Genomic DNA, 20922 nt, shown 5'->3' with positions numbered 1-20922 from the left:
AAAGAAGTTATCCAGCATTTTCATTGGTTTGGTTTTATCTATCCAAAGAGGAGGAAAATTGAGAAGGTGTAATAAAAAAGTTTACCGAAACTCAGTTCTATTGTAACACCGCATACAGACTTCCAAAGTGTGTTAAAAGAGTATTCTTTGATATTACGTAGACTTGGGTAATATTTTGGTGGCTTTGTATTGAACTTTTTGCAATGAGTGATGTGGGAGGAAACGTTTCCTGCAGAGAGAAAAGGAGTTCATGTTGCTGCTGTCGCACAAAAAGTTGAAGGGTACTGAGACAAAAACTGTTGCCTGGTGCTTTTTTTGGTGCAATACGTTGCTGGGAGCCTATTAAAAAGCAGCCCACAGCTTGCTACAGCGAATGACAGATGATTAGTTGCAGTCTGTCTGTTACCAACCAGCCTCAGTTTTATCATGGGAGAGTTCCAAGAATGGCAAGACACTGAGTCCAGCGGACGCCATCGAGCTTCTGACAGAGAACTGATACACACTCTCATGCGGCCTGCATCATCTGCTTGCATTCTTTTGTTGCTGCATGTGAGGTGCGCTGTCATTATGACCGTCGTTGTTATTCTCATCATCGTATGGTGGCAAAAACGTTCTCGAGGCTTCAACATATTTTCCGCTAGCTTGTGTACTGAGCAACAATAGAATAGTAGCCTGTTGACATAAGAGCGGCATAAGTGCAGAGGTAACTGGGGCGTGATGATTTAGATGGGCATCTTAAACCTTGGTCTCAGGTATGATGTAGTGGATGTTAGGGGCCACCTTCAGGTAATTTTGTATCATGTCAGTGTTGCAATGTGCTGTGTATAGTGTTGAATCATGCATGAAAGTTTTCAAATTCATATAGGATTTCTTCCAAGCTATATTTGGTGTAAATTTGGCAGATGATCAATGCATCTTCACCGACATCCACCTACAGGCTGTCCCAGGCATGAAATTACATGTCTGTACCTTTATAGGTTAACGGGTTAGCTTTGGCTACATGTCCCAACCACTTTTCGGGGTTCGGCATAGTTATTAATGCATCTCTTAATGTTACACCTATTATCTTTTTTTTTTCGTTGTACGCTGCATAGTCCTTACTTCCTTGGGAATTTCTTTTTGACTACTATTTTTTGCCCCATATTTTAGTACTGACAGGATATGATTTCAAAATGTCTGCCATCAATTTCGGGGCATTCTTATTCTGTTTTTTTTTCATGTGTAATTCACTCTCTATTGCACTGATTCTGGGAACTTGTTTTCAATCTTTACTTTTTGTTGATTTTGAGGGGCCTTAAAATGCTCTCTGCAATATTTGATATAACTATCACTGCTTAGCTGTAAACTGTTGTCTGGTCTTGATAGGATGCAAAATGTTTATTAGATCTACTAAGATTTGTTAGTGTGAAAATGTAAATGCTGTTTTTTATTGTGATTGATGCGTAAGCCTTAAAACTTCAAGTTTTCTTTGAAAAGTGCATCTCTGTTTAAGATTGCCAATTACATATAACCTTAAGTTGTGTGTTTGTCAATATCTTTTTTTTCAACTACGTCACACGCTAGTATCTAATAATTCCAGCTTAGTTGCTCGCTCCTAAATGCCAATTATTCATAGGTTGTTCTTCGCCTATTAACTTGGCTTTTTAATTATGTCCTGTTTCATTTCAGTTTGACGACAGCGACTCGGATAGTCGGCAAGAAACAGTTGCTGGGGTTCCTCCAAATGAGCAAAGGCTTAGGGCATATGAGAACAAAATGAAGAATTGGGAGAATGAAATCAAGAATGTGAAGGAGGAGGAATAAAAAATGAATGAAAAGAACTGTCAGCTTGCTGTGCTCTTAGAGCAAGAGAGGGAGCGATTAAGAAGACTCACAGATGCCCTGCTCAACAAGTAGGGTAAGTTGTAAACTCGCATAAATGTCTCTTGACTTTTATGTCACAATCATAAAGTCTTCCTTGCCTTCATTACTGTGGTGCAGTATCTGCAGGGGTGCAACAGCTGTGCCAATTGCGCCAATTTGATAAAATTTTCGATTGTTGTGCTGAGCTGCGCCAAAATTTGGAAATTTGGTAAAATTGCACCACGCTGCGCCGAAATTCCCAGCCAGCCTCAAAATTTCCACAGGTGCGCTAATTTGGGCGAGAAATGCAAGTCACGTCGGCCACGCCATCAGTCAAAGCGCGGAGACCCTAACCAGCCCTACACCCGTGAGACACAATTGACCAGATAAAGTAGCAACGCTTCGTGCCCATCGGTCCGCTGACCGCAGCAGATACCTATTGGCGGGAAGACGGAACTTCCAAGATGAAAATGCGTTGCTGTAGCCACCAACGCTTCACAAGATAGGTAAATTTTCTAGCCTGAAAACGCTGCGATGGCTTGTTAGGAACTAAAGCTGGAAGCGTATGCCGCGTTTTCCTCGCGTGAACAAGCTCAACGTGCTGTGAACGCTAGCGTTGCCAGCGATCACGCTGATTCTCTTAGCAGTGGCACTTAAGCTTTTTTTTCTGTCTTGAAGTTGCGTCGTCCCGGCCACATTTCTGGCGATAAACATCCGGTACCATCGCCGAGCCAGCGGGTGCGTGTCATTGTTTCTTTACTTGGTCGAACGCTCTTTGTAAGGGAGCCAAAGTTGTACCTAATTCACGGTGAAAAAACATAACTGGGGAGTTTTGGGGAGGTGGGGGTGGTGTAGTGTCTAGAAAATTTTTTCGCTTAAGATTCTCACTTGTGCAAAGAATGCTGCTGAAGCCACCTTTGCCGCAGTACAGCAGTAGCCTACGAAAAAGCCTCTAGAGATTTTGAAGGAGCTGTCAACACTAGTCACGGGACGCAGCACATTTTGTTCAGTTACTCATCTCTTTGTACTCCGCATAATTATGAGTACCAGAATAAAAACTGATGTCTAAATAAGCTATTGGCAATCGTTTGGAGCAATCTATGACATTTCTGTTTCGCTAAAAAAACTAATTGTGGGCCAGTTTTTGTTTTCACCACCCCTACCTCTTTGCTCAACGAATCTCCCAAATTGCAAGGTCACGAGCTTGGAAGATTCATATTTGAAATTCCAGAGTCTGTCAAACAATTTTACAGTCACAGCAAATGTTAATATAGACTTTATCATTCTTAGCTAAGTGGGGTGGTTCAAAATACCACTTTCATTGAAATAGCCGTGCTTATGCTCACACTGCAAGATTTAGGCCATGTTGAATGCTTCATAATTTTTTTTAATGTAAACCTTTTTTATACTGCTCGAAATTTTTTATTTTATGATAAAAATGCATGTTTTTCCCTGTAACCTGCTTCAAATTTAGCTTTCGGTCTCCAAAAGTTACATTTTGCTGCTCCAGAATTTTCTCCAAATTGCATTTTCGCTGTTGCATTCTTGACTGCATCCTATGTAGTTGTTCTTACAATAATGATGTGCAGTCATGTAAATGGTGACCACTACCTGTAATACACTTATGACTTACATGTGTTAGCTTCCTGTAAAAAACTACAAATTTCTATATGAAGTGCTCACATAGGTAGTATTCCTAATGATTTATACATATAATAATTCTTGCATCAGGCTGCCCTTTCAAATTAACTTAGTGGCAAAAATGTCATGTCAATAATACTCTTTAAGCTTTACTGAGTCTTGAGGCACCAGTGTCTCTCCAATACTACTCTGTGACACCTTTTTTACATAAAAGCACGCGTGTCTATGCTTAGACTTCTTATGCTGTCAAGTTTAGTGTGCTGTAAACACCCAGCTGTAACCACACTGTTTGCTTCATTTGGGCATATATCAGTGTGGTGGCTATTCGCGGCGAGATCGGGCTATGGATTGCAGAACCATCTCCGCGCAAGTATGGATGGGTGGTCATTGGGGCGTATACAAATACACGCAGCGGCGTTTTGTTGCGTGCGGTCTGAGCCAATTGTTGGAACATAAAATGTGTTGACTACAGCTTACTGTGAATATCTACGCTCTTCTCTACTGAATAATTGCATGATGCCTGTGCAACACTAGCATTATCCTGGCGTAAAGCGCATTCTGCCTTTCATAGGGACGCTCGTGATGGGTGACCCTATTCACGCTTTTGCACTAAATCACGCCCTGGCTGTGTTGTTTGTAGGTGGTTAGCTTGGGTTGCGCCTGCTACGCATTGCTGTAGCATGACTGAACTGTTTATTTACATCTTTGTCATCTGCATACTACAATAAAGCGAGAAAGATCCCACAAAATCCGCATATTAGTGTGATTAGTTCAGTAAGAGCGTTCGAACCTTATTGTGTTCACCATGGAATGTGGGACAGTCAATAAGTCTAGTCGAAAAAGCTTAATGGCTGACGGCGCTTTGAGCTACACTGCGTTTACCACGTATTCTTGCACCAGCAAAAGTACAAAAATCTTATATAATAGTGTTGCAGAAGTTTTTCATTCATAGATTACGTGCATGACAATGCTACAATAAAGGCCTGGTTAATGGGACAAGACTGTTTTTTGTTTTCGCCAGAAAAATGGCTAAAGCCTTCTGTTAGTCACTAAAAACGCCACACAAACGCTGAAGACATTGTAAAAAAGACTAAATTTTCATTGAAATCATACAAATTTTTGTATATAAGGCATACCATCTGAATTAATTTTCAACGTCTGGGCTCTATTCAAAGCGTTCTTAAATCTAAGTACACGCTTGCGCATGGTAACTATGTTTGAAGTGCAGTGTACCGAAGTCTCACAGATTATGTGATACCACTACTACATATTTATATGTAGTGGTACCCGCATGATTGATAAACTACAGGGCCGTAGTTGTACACTTCCCAACAGCGTGCAAGTGCATGGCCGAGAGCCTTTTTTTTTACAACTGAGTCGTTCTAAAACGCTGCATTCGCGCACCATTTAATGCATGTTGGAGAGGATGCCAAGAGCATTTTGCGATGTGCTTGAAACAGAGAGCGACACCCACTCTGAAATTATTCCGGTGAATGGAGGGTATGACGACAATAAACAGCACTCCGGAAAGTTGCGCTTTCCGATCTTATTACAATGCTTTAGCAACTGAGCTAGACCAAATGTTTTCGTAGGTCATTGCAGGCATACGTAGAAACACTTGCACTCGCGCTGATATGACCACACAAACCACTTTGAGAGCGCGAACGACGTACGCATAACATAGAAACACGACGTGGCTAGCAGACGACGCACGGAGCAAACTACCCTTGGACTCTTCGGCCAGTTTCCACCAGGCAGAGACTCTGCTTGATCTCGCAGTCAATATTCACTCTGCTAATCGTGCAGCGTTCAAGTGATTCTATGGTTGCTGAGTTCGGGCCAACGAATTACTGAGCTGTGTAGCAAGGCACATAGTCCATACAAATCGCATACAGCTTTAGAGGTTGCGAGCTCCTCCAATTCGATTTGTCACTCATTTCGTGTCAGAGGAGCACCTCCACAGTGGTATGGTGGCTAAGGTAATCGGCTGCTGACCCACAGGTCGCGGGATTGAATCCCGGCTGCAGCGGCTAAATTTTCGAAGGAGGCGAAAATGCTGTAGGTCCGTGTGCTCAGATTTGGGTGCACGTTAAAAAACCCCAGGTGGTCGAGATTTTCTGAGCCCTTCACTACGGCATCTCTCATAACATATGGTGATTTTGGGACGTTAAATCCCACATATCTATCTTGAGTGGCTAAGGAGCTATATACTAAACCGCATACTGACAGCTATGTTCTTAGGCACATTAGGTGAAAACTGTTATAGTACAGTGCATTGACTGTGATGTTGTGCATATTGGCAGTCCGTTATGCAATAATGTCTACCTTTTCTTTGTTATGAATGCCTCATTATATGGTATGTTATAATCTGCATACAATGTTTTTGATACAGAAATGGCATGCACTACTGGAAGAGCAGCTGAAGCCCCCCAAGAGTTGCAGATCTGCTCGTCTCAGCAAAGGCTTCAGGTATGAGTTTGCATGGGTTTCCTGTTTGTGAAGTATTGCTTGTTAACGGGGCCCTACGACAATGTTGTTGTTTTTTGTGGTTTGCCCCATAAACCCTCATTTGTGCTCAATGAACTCGGATGGAAGTTAGCGCTAGTCCTAGTTTGTCTCTGTGTACCTGTCTTCAGTTCGCGCTATAGCACTCGTCATGGAACTAGAGGTGTCGCACGCAGCTTTTGTAGAAACAATTTTTCTGCACAGTTCGGACTTTGTCATGCAAATAGAATATATGAAGGATCAAGGCACAATGAGTGTTTTTCATAGTGTGATGCTGTTTTCTTCTATTGCAGATCTACTGCAACCTTATGAGGTCCTAGCACAGAGTTTTGAGCAAGGCAGGTTTACCCATTTTATTGACCACTTCTGTGATTGTTAGCTGCCCTTTAATTGGCATAGTTACGAGGGGGCAGTGACAGGCCACGCTTCCATTGTAATACATGGGATAGTGTCCTGGGAACTTTTGATCCCCCCTCTATACACCAAAGATGTTTATTGTGTGGCAGTGTGCAAAGTGCATAATTACAACTACGTCAAGCTGTAGTGTGCTACATTCTTAAAGTAGTTCTGATAACGAAATTGCACTTTTGAAATATCTTGTTGGAGTTTCCTTAATGACCAATTATTACCAATTATTACAGGCAAACGTTTCCTTTAATATATTTTAATTTGTTTCACTCATGAGAGCTTGTATGTTGAACTATTACAATTTCCAGGGGACAATATTTGCAGCCATGATCTTTCAGATCTTTTAACTGACAATGCAGGCCAAGTTTGTAGATGTATGTGGTTCAACTTTATCAAGGTAAAGGGTTATGTAAAAAAACTACCTTGTTTTAGCTATAAAATTGCTATTTCTGATTTTGTGCAACTTGAGTTCTTCTGTAAGTATATTGTAAGCTTCTTGATAGCTACTACGGCTGAAGATTGTGTCAGGTAAAACACTCATTTTACTGCACTAGTGATTGTAGGGAGTGCCCGATTAGAAAAGTTTCCAGTAATGTTCATGCAGTGGTCTGTGCAAAGTTTGTAAGTGATAAGGTCTTATGTTATATTGGTGAGAAAGGTTCTTATAGTGTTGTGAGCTAGCCGGCAGGTAGAAAAGTTTACGAAACGACATTTACAAAGTGCGGCTGTTTGCTGGTGCACTGCCTTTGTGCGTGTGCCCGCGCTCTGAAAAGTGTCTTTAACCCAAGCTTTTTGGTAGCAATATAAGCTTGGAGTGTTCACCACTTGTCATGCTGATAAATAGCTTGTCTGTGGGAGAAACCGTTCACACTTGGCCTCGAAAAGAGTGAACGCAGCAAAACTCACCGGGATTTTTTTCGCTTTGCTGCCCAAGTGGACGGAAAACCACGTCATAAAAAATCGGTCTCAGACCTATTTTACTGCCACGTGACGCCATCGCCTTTCCCTTTAACTCTGTCTCTACTAGTTCAAACTACGGTGTGAAATCAACATCTTGGCAAAGGCATTAATGGTGGCTCACATCGATGCAATTGCAAACTACCCATGCCGTACGAGAAAGCTTACGACTTTGACAAGAATACATTCATCGAGAGCCTGGTTTGTATTGCAAACACTGAGAAATAAAATAAGGTGCAGCCGTAGAGAGTCAGCTTGACCGGATGTGTCTCGCTTTCACACAACAGGCTCAATTCGCTGTTTCAAGTGTCCTCTGTCTCTTTTCCGTTCTCCTATCTCTTAAAGCAATTTGTGAAAAGAAGCAAGCTTTATTGTCAGTGATTTGCTAGCATAAAAAGAACGTGCTATGTCTTTTGATGCTCAGGAAATGAATAAAATAGAATGAATTCTCAAAGTGGCAAAGATGGTGGCATGTATGAGGAGCAGAATGAAAATGAATGTTTTCTGTGTGTGCTGACGTGGTTTTTGGGTTGCACTGGGATTTTCGTCGCTATCCTTTCCAATAGAAGAAAAAGTTAAGCAAGTTGGTTGTTCATGCATGAAATGTAAAAACAGTGCAGAAAAGTTTCCCCGACTTTAAATACTCCAGGACCGGTTTTTTTTGTGTCGACTTCGTAACGTGCTTTCTCGGCCGCTTAGGTGCAGCAAAGTGAGCGAATTTTGGGTGATTTTTAGCATTTTCATTCTCTTTAGGGTCAAGTGGGATTGAGCCTTCTGCGCAAGCAGCACGAGTGAAGAAATTTTGGCATGGTTTTATTCCTTTCAGCAGCTCTCTTGACAGACAGTGAAGGCAGGAAAATTGTAAGGACAACTTGTTCTTGGTCATCATCATGATCAGCTTATAGCATGTTATGGTTAATAAGAATTCGGGATGACACGAATATTTTGCGTGCTCCCTGGGAATTCATATGAACAAGATTCTAATGCATAGGAGATTATTACCTTCAAATAACATGTCCGTGGTGCTCCACCAGCTGATCTTCAGTAGCAACAAATTAGTATAAAGCATCAAGATGTGTTATTCTAGGGTCACAGGTTGTCCCGCCAGTGGCAAGTTATCTTTCTATTTTTTTACTTCTCATTTACCTAACATATAATACGAATAATATCCTGTATACTTTTCTTGTCTTCACTGTTTCTTGGCATCAATGAGAAATTTTTTTTCAGTTCTCACTTCCCATTCACATAGATTTTCATTTGTTAATACTTTTTGCTGCATTTAAGTAGGATGTTCATTGTTGAGTACAACAATCTAGATGAAACATTGGCAGCATATCCACGGAGTGAATTATGGAGAGTGGGGCGAAGCATTTGTCCGTCCATTCGTTCTTGCTTCCGTCCGTCCATGCGTCCGTCTGTGTGACTGTTCATGCGTTCATCCGCCCATCCGTGTGTGCGTCTGTTCGTGCGTCCGTCCCTGCGTTCGTCCATACATCCACCACTGCGTCCGTTCATGCGTCCATCCATGCATCTGTCTGTGTGTCCGTTCATCCATCTATTCAACACTCCAAGTACCAAAATCTCGCATCTTTTCACCATTATTCCCCATATAGAAGCACCACCGTCCAGCGGAAATTCCAAGGACTAAACGAGAGGTGGCACACGCTTACTTTCTTACGGCTTGCGCTTCGGGTCTACTTTCCAAGTCTAACCACCTCGAGTTCAATGTATAAACTAGTTCATTGTATTCATGGCACTGCGGCTCAACGCTCGCTAAACCTTTCTAGAACTAAGGACGTTACACCTAGCGAGTACAACGTAGCAACCCTTTCTTGGCAGATAGTGCTCAATGTACATGCCAATGGCTGCTAATGGAGATCGCAGCGTGCGCGTTAACTGAAACCCGAATGCTCCTGTCTCTCATTCCCCATTAGCAGCCATTGGCATGTACATTGAGCAGTAATTTTTATTGTTCAACAACGCACAGAAGAAATCTCTCACCTGCACCACCTTAGAGATCAAAATGTTGTACTTGTTACATACTACAACGGCTACGAGGGACGAATGGGGTCCGCTACAAGGAGCTTCGCCCTTTGAATATAAATCTCTTGAAGAAGTATTCTTCGAATTATTAATTCCCACTTCCTCGGCTAGCTTCTACACTAGCTAAGGTGTGAAGCTGTTTTAGGCCCCTTGATGACTCTAGTGTTCAGTGTAAGTGTGAACGGAGAACTGTTGTCCGGTGAAGTGAAGCTTTATTGCTGCACTCGGGCATCTGCCTGGGTACAAGCCCAAACCGCCGATTTAATTTCACATATAGACATCCTCTTTTTAACCCTTGGTCAAGCAACACGCAAGGGGATGGTTCTCTGTGCAAAGCATGTCGTCACACTCTCTCTCATGTTAGCATGTGTATCGGTTGAAATTAGCTGGTAGCCTTTCCCAGGCTTGAGCTCCGTCAGCTCGCACACTAACGTCGTTTCGTATAAGCCGCCCTAAATGCGGTGACAACATTGTCAAGCTTGTGCGCTGACAATGTGTGCATGTGATAGCGAGGCATCCCTCCATCCCAAGAACCACTCGGTAATGACGTACAGTGGGGGGGGGGGGGAGCTTGCTTGTATGCTCGGAAAGCTGCATCGTCACCAAAGGTAGTAATGCGTACTGCAACTATGTCTCGGTCGGCCCTGCGGCCAAAAAGCTGCTTCTGCGTGCTTACGGCACCTGTTAATGCTGAACAATCGACTTGAAACCTAGACGACTGTGCTTCGCTTGGATCTTGCGAGACATGCTTTCTCTTCGTATCTGCCCTTTGTCCCCAACAGGGGGCGGCTTTGATCGCTTTTTTCATAAAGTGTGTGAACGACTTCCGTCGCCCTTCTTTCCCCTGCGCGGGTCTTCGAAGTCCTCCTTACTGAACCAACCTGTCAAAAAGGTGGAACGGGAGCTCACTATGAGCTTTTCGGCATGTGTATACACTGCGTGCCCGCAACAACACAGTGCTTTGCATACCTCCTACGAGCTGTGTTCCTCTTTTGAAGTGCGCTTGTTTAAATGATTGCTGTTTTACTTATCAAATGTATTCCTTCCAGGTCTTCGAGATGAAACCGTTACTCTGGTCCTGGCAGACCACGTTGATTTAGGTATGTGGATGAACTTGTTGGAGGTGAATCTGATCGGAAACATAACATGTCCCATCGAAAAGCTTCACTTTTCTAACTGCTTAAAAAAACAAAGACATAAGGAAGAAAACATGTGAAAAAGACAGCGCTCATGGTGTTCTGAAGGTTTCCTTACTTGTGTCTTCTTCTCGTGCAGTTTAAAAAATATTTAACAATGAAACAGCCATTACCAAAGAACAAATAAAAGTAATTTCTGTGATATTAGCTCAGCCAAGGTTCGCTCAGCCAAGGATCCCTGAAAGTAATTTTCTTTAAAATTGTTTTAGCACTTAGGCCGCTACATCATCGGATCATTTGTACCCTAATTTAAGTGAAGCTTCTTTATTAAAGAGTCTACAGGTAGTGAACCTCAGCGGTGAAGGAAACAAAAAAGACGTCCGTATCTTCAGTGATCGTTACCTTCTGCTTTTGCAGATACTGCACGTCAGGAAATCAGCCAGGCTGAAGAACTTGGAAGAACGCCGACTGCCTGCTGTAGCTTCCAGATAGGAGCCATTATCAACCCCGATTTCTACGCCCACCGTTCCTACGTCACCCCTGGACAAGATAAAAGACGGCGGAAATCCTGCCGATGGACATTTGCTCAGCGGTGGTGGCAACAAGAAAGACGTCTGGATCTTCAATGAACGTTACCTTCTGCTTTTGCAGGTTGGTTTTTTTTTTGTTCACTGACTCTCTTTAACGTATAGCCATCACCGCTGCTGCATCAATTGTACTTTCTGAGCTGTAGTTTCTTTTAACCCCTTTGCTGTGTGAACAGAAATGTCTGAGCTGTGTTTGATTTGTAGTGAGGCTCTACCAAATAATGCCACGTATCCAACGTGCTCCGAATGCAACTACGGTTGCCATTTAGGTTCATGCTCGGGTTTAACCAAAACCGCCTTCAAGTCTAAGGATGACGCAATGAAAAAAACATGGAAGGGCCAGACATGCGTCGTCTCAGCTGCTCGTAGCAATCAGTCTGTGGGGGGTGGCCTGAGAGATAAAAAAGCACTCAAAAAAGTGCTCAATGAAACTAACGAGAAGTTGGCTCAGTTACCAAAAGTCCAGAGCAGGGTGGATGCCCTTTTTTTCTGTCAAAGAAACTGTCGACAAATTGGAGCACTCTTTTGAGTACCTGTCGGAACAGTACGACACGGTGCTTGCAGAAATGAAAAAGCAATCAGCTGAAATCACAAGCCTAAAAAAGAACGTTGAAATTGTGAAATCGACTAACAGTACGTAGGAAGTTTCCGAATTAAAAAAACAAGTAAATGCTTTACAACAATACAGTAGACGGCATAATTTAGAAATACAGGGTATGCCGGTTGTCGATAAAGAGGATTCGCTCGGAAAGATTAAAGAACTTGCTAACAAACTTCGCCTTCCCACGTTGACCCGCACTGACACTGATGCGTTACACAGACTGCCAGCTAAGCCTGAAAACAATCCCGCAATAATAGTTCGTTTCACTTCACGTGTTTTACGTGATGAGTGGATGTCCAAGAGAACTGAACTTAGAGATGCTAAACTTGCGGTTCAATTTAGAGACAATTTGACGCCGCAAAACACAAAACTTCTCTGGATGATGGAGGCAAAGGCCCGGAAAATGCACTTTCATTATGTGTGGCAAAAGGATGGAAATTTTTTTTGTACGTAAAGCTTCTGGCCAGCGTGCATTGCGCATCGAATGCGAAGCGGATCTTGATAAAATTGCTTGAGCGCAGATAACTTCGCCGCGTTCTTGCTTTCCTTTTTTGCATTTCTGTTTTGATGGCTGACCACACTAAGATTGTGTATCACGATGTTTCTTCGTTCAATTCTTTCGTAGATAACGTGAGCAGTAGAGATGATATCTTGTCTGTTTTCCACGTGAATATTAGAAGCTTGAAGAACAAACAACCAGAAGTTCATTCATTGTTTGAGTCACCTTTTTACAAACAATTTTAACTTCATGGAATTTACGTAAACTTGGTTTCAGAATGATCAGGATGTTGTACTCTTTTCTGGTTATAGATCAGAAGGTGCTTATAGATCCGATCATAAAGGTGGAGGAACCTCTTTGTATATTAAGGATGGTATTACTTATGATGTGTTGCGGCAAATTATGAATCCGTTGTTGTTAAGAGCGTAGGGATAGTTATTGCTTTGGTTTACCACCCCCCTTCCAATGATTATAAACATTTTTTGAATATATTACTTCCCTGTTTTAATATGTATCAACAGAAATGTTGCCTATTGTTCTTGTTGGTGATTTTAACATTGCTATATTGAGAAACACTCCACAATCAGATGAAATAATAAACTTGATCGAATCATACTCCTGTGGAAATGTAATACTGTAACGATGTTGAAGGACCCAGGGTGTATTAAAACGTATTTATTAAAGGGCAAACCTGTGCCCACAACTCAAAGGAACTATGGTCGTACCACGTTGCAGAACACCAAAGATGTCTCCTTCTACTTCTTCAAGAAGAGTCCCAAGCGCGTGGCGCACATAGCAGGGGCCAGCTGGGTTCTCGTGCTGTCATCATCGTTTCTGCGCAACACTAGACGGCGCGCATGTATGTTCCTGTGCGCGGGGTGATGGGCGCGTTGTTTGAATGCAAGCACTATGTCGCGGCATAATCCCCCTCCTCATACGCATTGTCCCGATGCGTCAGGCAATGAATAGATTCGTGGTAGGCGTCACTGGTCTTCCGGTGATCTTTCATAGTAAGGCTTCATCCGGACTACATGTACAACCTCTGTAGGGTTGCGGCGTTTTGAGCTCCCGTGTATAGTGGATCTGACTTGGTAAGTTACATCGCTTACACGATGGAGTACTTCGCAAGTCCCGAAGTAGCAGCTAAAAAGTTTTTCAGAGAGTCCACGGCGACGCACTGAGGTCCATATACATACTTTGTCACCTGGTTGAAAATGCGCTTCAGTACGACGCTGATTGTACCGATAGGAGTTGATACGCTGTTGGCGGCGTATTGTGTATCTCGCCATCTGTTGTGCTTCCTGAGCACTTTGCAGGAAGTCGTCTAGGCCAGGTGGATTGCTGCTTTCATCATTCAGTGGTAACATGGCATCCAGTGGAGTGGTGGCTGTTCGGCCGAATACAAGTTGAAATGCTGCCACTCGCGTTGTTTCTTGAACGGCTGTATTATATGCGAACGTGATGTCGGGCAATATTTCATCCCACAGTTCATGTTCGACGTCGACATACATTAAAAGCATATCAGTCGGAGTTCTGTTCAAGTGCTCCGTTAGGCCATTTGTTTGAGGATGGTATGCTGTAGTTCTTCTCTGGTCTGTATAGGTCATTCGCATCAGACATTTCATTAGGTCTGCAGTAAAAGCTGGGCCATGATCTGTAATTACGACGCTGGGTGCACCATGTCTGAGGCCTATGTTGTTGATGAAGAACTTGGCAACTTCAAGAGCTGTTGCAGTGTACAGCGAGTCAGTATCAGTGTAGCGAGTGAGATAGTCTGTGGCTACGACTATCCACTTCTTGTGTGCAGTCGATGTCGGAAATGGGCCTAGGAGATCCGTACCGACTTGTTGGAATGGGGCATGCGGTGGTTCTGTTGGCTGGAGGAGGCCTGCAGGTTTCACGGATAGAGTTTTGCGTCTTTGACACTCACGGCAAGTTTTAACATAGCGCTGAACTGATGATAACAGTTTTGGCCAGTAGTATTTTAGGTGAATTCTGGTGAATATACGGCTGACACCCTTGTGTCCAGATGTTGGCTCATCGTGACATGCGTGCAGAATCTCGTTTCGTAAAGGTGCAGGTACAACGAGTAAAAACTTGTCACCATGAGGCTTGAAGTTCCTCTTGTAAAGGACCCCTTCTCGAAGACAGAACGAAGGGAGCCCTCTGAATAAAGTGCGCGGGACCTTAACGTTGAGTCCTTGGAGACGCTGTATAAGCGGCTGCAAATCGGGGTCATTTTGTTGTTGTTGAGCAATTTCTGATGCCTGGACGACGCCTAGAAACGGGAAGTCTTCTTCCCCCGGCTCACTCGTCTCCACTGGTACGCTTGAGATGCAGTCGGCATCGCTGTGCTTTTTCCCAGATTTGTATACCGCAGTAGCATCATACTTTTGTAGCCTAAGGTTTCATCTTGATAATCGGCCAGAGGGCTTCTCAAGATTCGCCAGCCAACACAGGCAATGGTGGTCACTGACTGCTCGGAATGGTCTACCATAGAGGTACGGCCGAAATTTACTTATGGCCCAGATGACCACGAAACACTCTTTTTTGGTTGCAGAGTAATTTGTTTCAGCTTTCGAAAGCTTGCGGCTGGCATACGATATCACTTTGTTTTGGCCGTTTTGCCGCTGGACTAAAATGGCTCCGAGGCCGACGTTACTCGCATCATTGTGAACTTCAGTTTCGGCAGTCTCATCGAAGTGGGCGAGGATTGAAGAGGCTTGCAGGCGTGTTCTTAACTCATCAAATGCATCCTGTTGTTCACTTTCCCACATAAAGGGCACCTCATCTTCTGTAAGATTAGTAAGTGGTTCAGCAATGTTCGAAAAATTTTCCACAAATCGCCGATAGTACGCGCATAAACCCAGGAAGCGACGAACTGACTTCTTGTTTTTGGGTGTCGGGAACTTCGCGATGGCAGCTGTCTTGTCGGGATCTGGCCGAACGCCGTCGAAGCTGACGACGTGTCCGAGGAATCGAAGCTCTTCAAAAGCGAAGTGGCATTTTTCTGGCTTGATGGTCAAGTCTGCTGAACGAATGGCTTCTAATACTGTGCGGAGTCGCTCTAGATGTTGGTCGAATGTAGCGGAAAATACGACAACGTCATCCAAGTACACCAAGCAGGACTGCCATTTCAGTCCCGTGAGGACAGCGTCCATCATTCTCTGAAACGTAGCTGGCACTGTGCACAGGCCAAATGGAAGTGCTTTAAGTTCATAGAGGCCGTCTGGGGTTATGAATGCCGTCTTTTCACGGTCGCGCTCATCCACCACAATTTGCCAATATCTGCTCTTAATATCAAGGAAAGAGAAGCATTTCGCACTCCGTAGTCGATCGAGTGTATCATCGATACGTGGCAGAGGGTATACATCCCGTTTCGTTACGCTGTTCAGTTTCCGATAGTCCACGCAGAACCGAAGGCTGTTATCTTTCTTTTTAACAAGCACTGCGGGAGACGCCCATGGACTGCTGGAAGGCTGGATCACGTCATCTGAAAGCATCTCCTCCACTTGTTTCTTGATGACGTCTATTTCTTTTTGCGATACTCGATATGGGTGTTGGTAAATCGGTCTCGTGGCTACTTCTGTTATAATCCTGTGTTTTGCAATAGCCGTGCGTCGCACCTTAGAGGACGTTGAAAAGCTGTCCAAAAACTCTTTTATAAGGGAGAACAATCGTTTCTTTTGATATTCTGGGAGCCTATGGTTGACGTTAATTGATGCGTCGACGTTGCAGGTCTCTTGTGAAGTGGTTGGCGTTTTCGCTAAACTGCATAGTTCAGTCGCCATGCAGAACTCGTGAAAATATGCGATAGCCATACCTTGCGCGATGTGCTGACATTCATTCCCAAAATTCGTAAGGAGGACAGCTGAGCGGCCATTCCTTAAGTGAACAACACCCCTCGCTACGCAAATTCCTTTGTTTAAAAAGATCTCTACGTTTTCACCCGCTATTCCTTCGTGGTCACAAAATGCCCTATTTTCATCAAGCACCATCAGACTACAGCATGGTGGCACTGTGACGTCATCATCAACAACGCGCAGAGCAGTAAGACGTCACTTTTCCGATTCCTCCACCGACATAGCTTGTTCGGTCGAAAACGTCACACTTGATCTCCGCAGATTAATTATGGCTCCATTGGCGTGCAGAAAATCCAGTCTTAGTATAAGCTCCCTTGAACAGTCCGGCAGCACGATGAAGTCAGCAACGTAAGTAAAGCCTCTTATTTCGAGCCTTGAGGTGCATCTGCCGAGCGGTGTAATAGTGTGGCCACCTGCCGTGCGTATCTGTGCCCCACTCCATTTTGTCACAACGTTTTCCAGTTTCTTTGCCAATTTGTGATTCATTACCGAATAATCAGCGCCGGTGTCAGCTAAAGCATTTTGCTCGTATCCGTTTATTTTCAACCGCAAATCTGAAGTAATCTTCGCACTGCTGCGCTTATCCTTTGTAAACATAGCATCGTCACCTTGAAACCGTAATGGAGGATCTTCGCAACTGCAGTTATCAGCGGTTTCACCTCCACAGGTCGCTTTCTTCAGTTTTCCTGGTGTGGGCTTGTAGAATGGTGCCCAGACCATGCGGAAGAAGCACGTGGGCTCGGTGATCGGTAACGCCTGGGAGACGGCGATCTTGGCTGATGTTGGCGTTGAGTGAGTGGGCTCTGGCGCGTGGACAAGTACTCTTCGATGTCCGTTGGCCGTTCACCGTTTCGAGGGCATGGTGCGTACAACGGAAAGCCCCTTAATACTGCCTGTCGGTAAGGGCAGAACCTATACAGGTGACCTGGTTCCCCACAATGGAAACACAAAGGCCTGCGCTCATGGTCACGCCAGATGTGTCTCTTTTCCGGGGCCTTTGATCCACGTAGCGAGCTACACCACGGGCTCGTGGCAGGTAGGTAGCCATCGGTTCCAGTGGACGAGGTGCGCTGCGTACCGTCGCAGGCAAGAAGAGGCCATCGCAACTGCTGCATTGGTGTGCACCGCGGGTTGTCTGAGTACTTCAGAGTACGTTGGGATGCGTTGGATCAGCTGTGGCGCACGCTCAGGCTCACGTATCATCTGCCTCAGTTCATCTCGTACTACGTCGACGACAGACAGTGTTGCTGTAGTTTGAGGTGTTTGCAACTTGCTGAGCTCTTCTCTGATCACTGACCTGATGAGTTCTTGCAGGGCGTCCATGTCACTTCGCTGACGTCCAGAGAAGACATTGGCAGGTGCATAGTTTATGTCTCAATTGTACTGTTGAGCCCGCTGATCTAGCGTTTTCTCGATGGCTGTCGCTTCCGTATGAAACTCCGCAACTGTTCGTGGTGGGTTGCGGACGAGAACAGCGAATAGCTCTTGCTTCACCCCGCACATGAGGTGGCGTAGCTTCTTGTCTTCAACAACCTTTTTACAAACAATTTTAACTTCATGGAATTTACGTAAACTTGGTTTCAGAATGATCAGGATGTTGTACTCTTTTCTGGTTATAGATCAGAAGGTGCTTATAGATCCGATCATAAAGGTGGAGGAACCTCTTTGTATTTAAGGATGGTATTACTTATGATGTGTTGCGGCAAATTATGAATCCGTTGTTGTTAAGAGCGTAGGGACAGTTATTGCTTTGGTTTACCAACCCCCTTCCAATGATTATAAACATTTTTTTGAATATATTACTTCCCTGTTTTAATATGTATCAACAGAAATGTTGCCTATTGTTCTTGTTGGTGATTTTAACATTGCTATATTGAGAAACACTCCACAATCAGACGAAATAATAAACTTGATCGAATCATACTCCTGTGGAAATGTAATACTGTAATGATGTTGAAGGACCCAGGGTGTATTAAAACGTATTTATTAAAGGGCGAACCTGTGCCCACAACTCAAAGGAACTATGGTCGTAGCACGTTGCAGAACACCAAAGATGTCTCCTTCTTCTACTTCTTCAAGAAGAGTCTCAAGCGCGTGGCGCACATCGGCAGGGGCCAGCTGGGTTCTGGTGCTATCATCATCGTCTCTGCGCAACACTAGACGGCGCGCATGTATGTCCCTGTGCGCGTGGTGATGGGCGCGTTGTTTGAATGCAGGCACTAAGTCGCGGCAATATATTCGCCAACTAGAATTACATGATTTAGTGAAACCCTGTATAATTTATGTGTTACTAACTTTGATAAAATAGATGCTATTTCTGGAATTCTCGCGAGCAATTTGAGTGACCACCTACCAATTTTCCGCATCTTTCCTGCTAAAGAAAAACAGAATATGCTGAACTCGTACTGCTCTGGTTCCTTATCGTAGGTTTGATGAAATATTTCTGCCTTTCGCTCAATGATCGAGCTTGTCGACTGGTCAAATGTTCCCGAGGGAGAAAACCCAAGCTCTCATACGATAGATTTCTGAAAGAGGTCAAGCGTTGCTACGAGAATGCTTTTCCTAAACGTTATGCGGAAATACACAAAAAGTAGAAAACCATGGGTAACAAAAGAGTTACACCAGAGAATTAAAGCACGAGGTATAATATGTAACATCAATTTATTATTCTAAAAGATTTAGTGCTTCTTAACGAGTACAAGAAAGTGAGAAACAAGTTAAACTCTGACCTCAAGAAAGCTAGGGCTGAATAATATAAAAACAGATTCCATGCTGTTTCTGATGACCCTGAAAACGTTTGGAACACATCACGTTCTCTAATTGGTCAAGAACAATGTACCATTCCTAGCACGCTGGTGACTGATGGTGTCTCATACAGTAAAGAGTTTTTGTCAAATAAATTCAATTCATACTTCTTAACCTCTGGTACATATTCGTCTTCCGCCAAGCAATTAAACGTAGAAAAATACATAGCTTCCTCTTGTGTTCATTCTCTATTTCTATCGCCATGTAGTGAATTGTAGATCTTTTCTTATGGGGCTAAACGAATATACTGCGGCTGGTTACGATGAAATCAAAGCCATTCCAATAACTTTTGTTGCAAATTTACTTGCGGCACCTTTAAAACATGTCTGCAACAGAGCGCTAGTTACAGGCATTTCACCAGCTGCTATGGAAACTGCAAGGGTAACAATCTTACATAAAGGAGGCCCTATCAATGATTTCAATAATTACCGGCCGATATCGGTGTTACCCTTATTCTCGAAAGTGTTAGAAAACGTGATAAAAACAAGGATAACCAAGTTTCTCGGTGATCATGAACTACTTGTCTGTGAGCAATTCGGCTTTCGAGCAAAGAAATCTACAGAAATGGCATTACTTGGCATTAAAGAACAAACGCTCAAACTATAGACAGCAAGCAGTTCACCCTGGGAATATTTTTAGTCTCTCGAAAGGCATTCTATTCGGTTAAGCATGATATTCTGTTCAAAAAATTACCGTATTATGGCATTCCAGGTATTGCTCTAGAGTTGGTACGTAGCTATTTAACAGACGGGTTTCAATATACATGTGTTCACGTGTATAATTCCTAGTTAAAACCAGTAACACTAGGTGTGCCTCAGTGTTCTATACTGGGACCCCTATAATTTATTATTTATATAAATGATTTCGTTCACGTGCCAGTGGCTTCTTCTACAGTTATGTATGCAGAGGATGCAAGTTTGTTCTTGTTTGGCAGCTGTCTAAAAGATCTTGAGAAGAAAGCGAATCAATGTCTGGTCTCACTCTCTTACTGGCTAGATTCAAAATAACTACAGTTGAATGTTAGTAAAACTGAATTTATTTTATTTAAGAGCAAAAACAAGTGTGAAGATTACAGGATTTCTCTCTGGTTTAAAAATAATGAGATTCAGCGAGTCTCTTTGTTTAAATTTTTAGGTGTACTTTTAATGACCACCTGAGTTGGACACTTCAAATAAACAAAGTACACGCCAATATGTCTCGATCGATTTTGGTTTTAAATAACCTTAGGTCCCTAGTTCCATACTGGCTAAAGCTCCAGCTATATTATTCTTTGGTTCACTCTCACCTACATTACTGTCTTTTAATTTGGGGCACAACTTCAAAAACCTATCTTGACAGGCTGTTAGTTTTACAAAAAAGGTCTGTACGCTACATGGAAAATCTGCAACCTAGAGAACATACTCCTCCATTTTTTGGCAATCTTCAGATACTTACTGTCTACCAAGAATACAATCTTAAACTCAGCTTATATGTCAATAATATGTTGAATGGGCACGGCGGCACCCGAAGCATGCAGAGCGCTAATCCCTTCTTGTATATCGTACAGATCGGCACTTTCCTGCTGCTGATACCGGCGGGGCATGAAGAAGCGGGCAAACCGACGACAGCGTGGACAGCAAATCAAGGCCGTGATAAAGCCCGCCACGTGCATCACGCGCCGGTTGGTATGGATGGCCAGCCCTTCAAGTTGGACCCGTTGGGTTCAGCGACGTACTGCGCCGACGCCATCTTCAGCGCCCCCTCGGTGCCTCACTCAACGTCGACAACCCTGGATATAAATACGGCCCCCCAAGCGACGGTGATCAATGGGCACGGCGGCACCCGAAGCATGCAGAGCGCTAATCCCTTCTTGTATGTCGTACAGATCGGCACTTTCCTGCTGCTGATACCGGCGGGGCATGAAGAAGCGGGCAAACCGACGACAGCGTGGAGAGCAAATCAAGGCCGTGATAAAGCCCGCCACGTGCATCACGCGCCGGTTGGTATGGATGGCCAGCCCTTCAAGTTGGACCCGTTGGGTTCAGCGACGTACTGC

At 43.8% G+C, this 20922-nt stretch overlaps 1 protein-coding gene across 1 annotated transcript in view; it reads left to right on the top strand.

Moving 5' to 3' along the window:
• The first annotated feature begins 10958 nt into the window (after nt 1–10958).
• The window catches only part of LOC119185450 (uncharacterized), a 32230-nt gene continuing 22266 nt past the window's right edge, over nt 10959–20922 (top strand). Inside the window, exon 1 of the mRNA XM_037434456.2 lies at nt 10959–11183. Within this exon, the coding sequence (XP_037290353.2) occupies nt 11107–11183 (77 nt within the window). The 5' untranslated portion in view covers nt 10959–11106. The remainder of the gene's footprint in view (nt 11184–20922) is intronic.

The sequence above is a fragment of the Rhipicephalus microplus genome, chromosome 1 (genome assembly GCF_043290135.1).
Source record: "Rhipicephalus microplus isolate Deutch F79 chromosome 1, USDA_Rmic, whole genome shotgun sequence".
Classification (NCBI taxonomy): Eukaryota; Metazoa; Arthropoda; class Arachnida; order Ixodida; family Ixodidae; genus Rhipicephalus; species Rhipicephalus microplus.
This window is presented reverse-complemented; position numbering and strand designations above follow the sequence as displayed.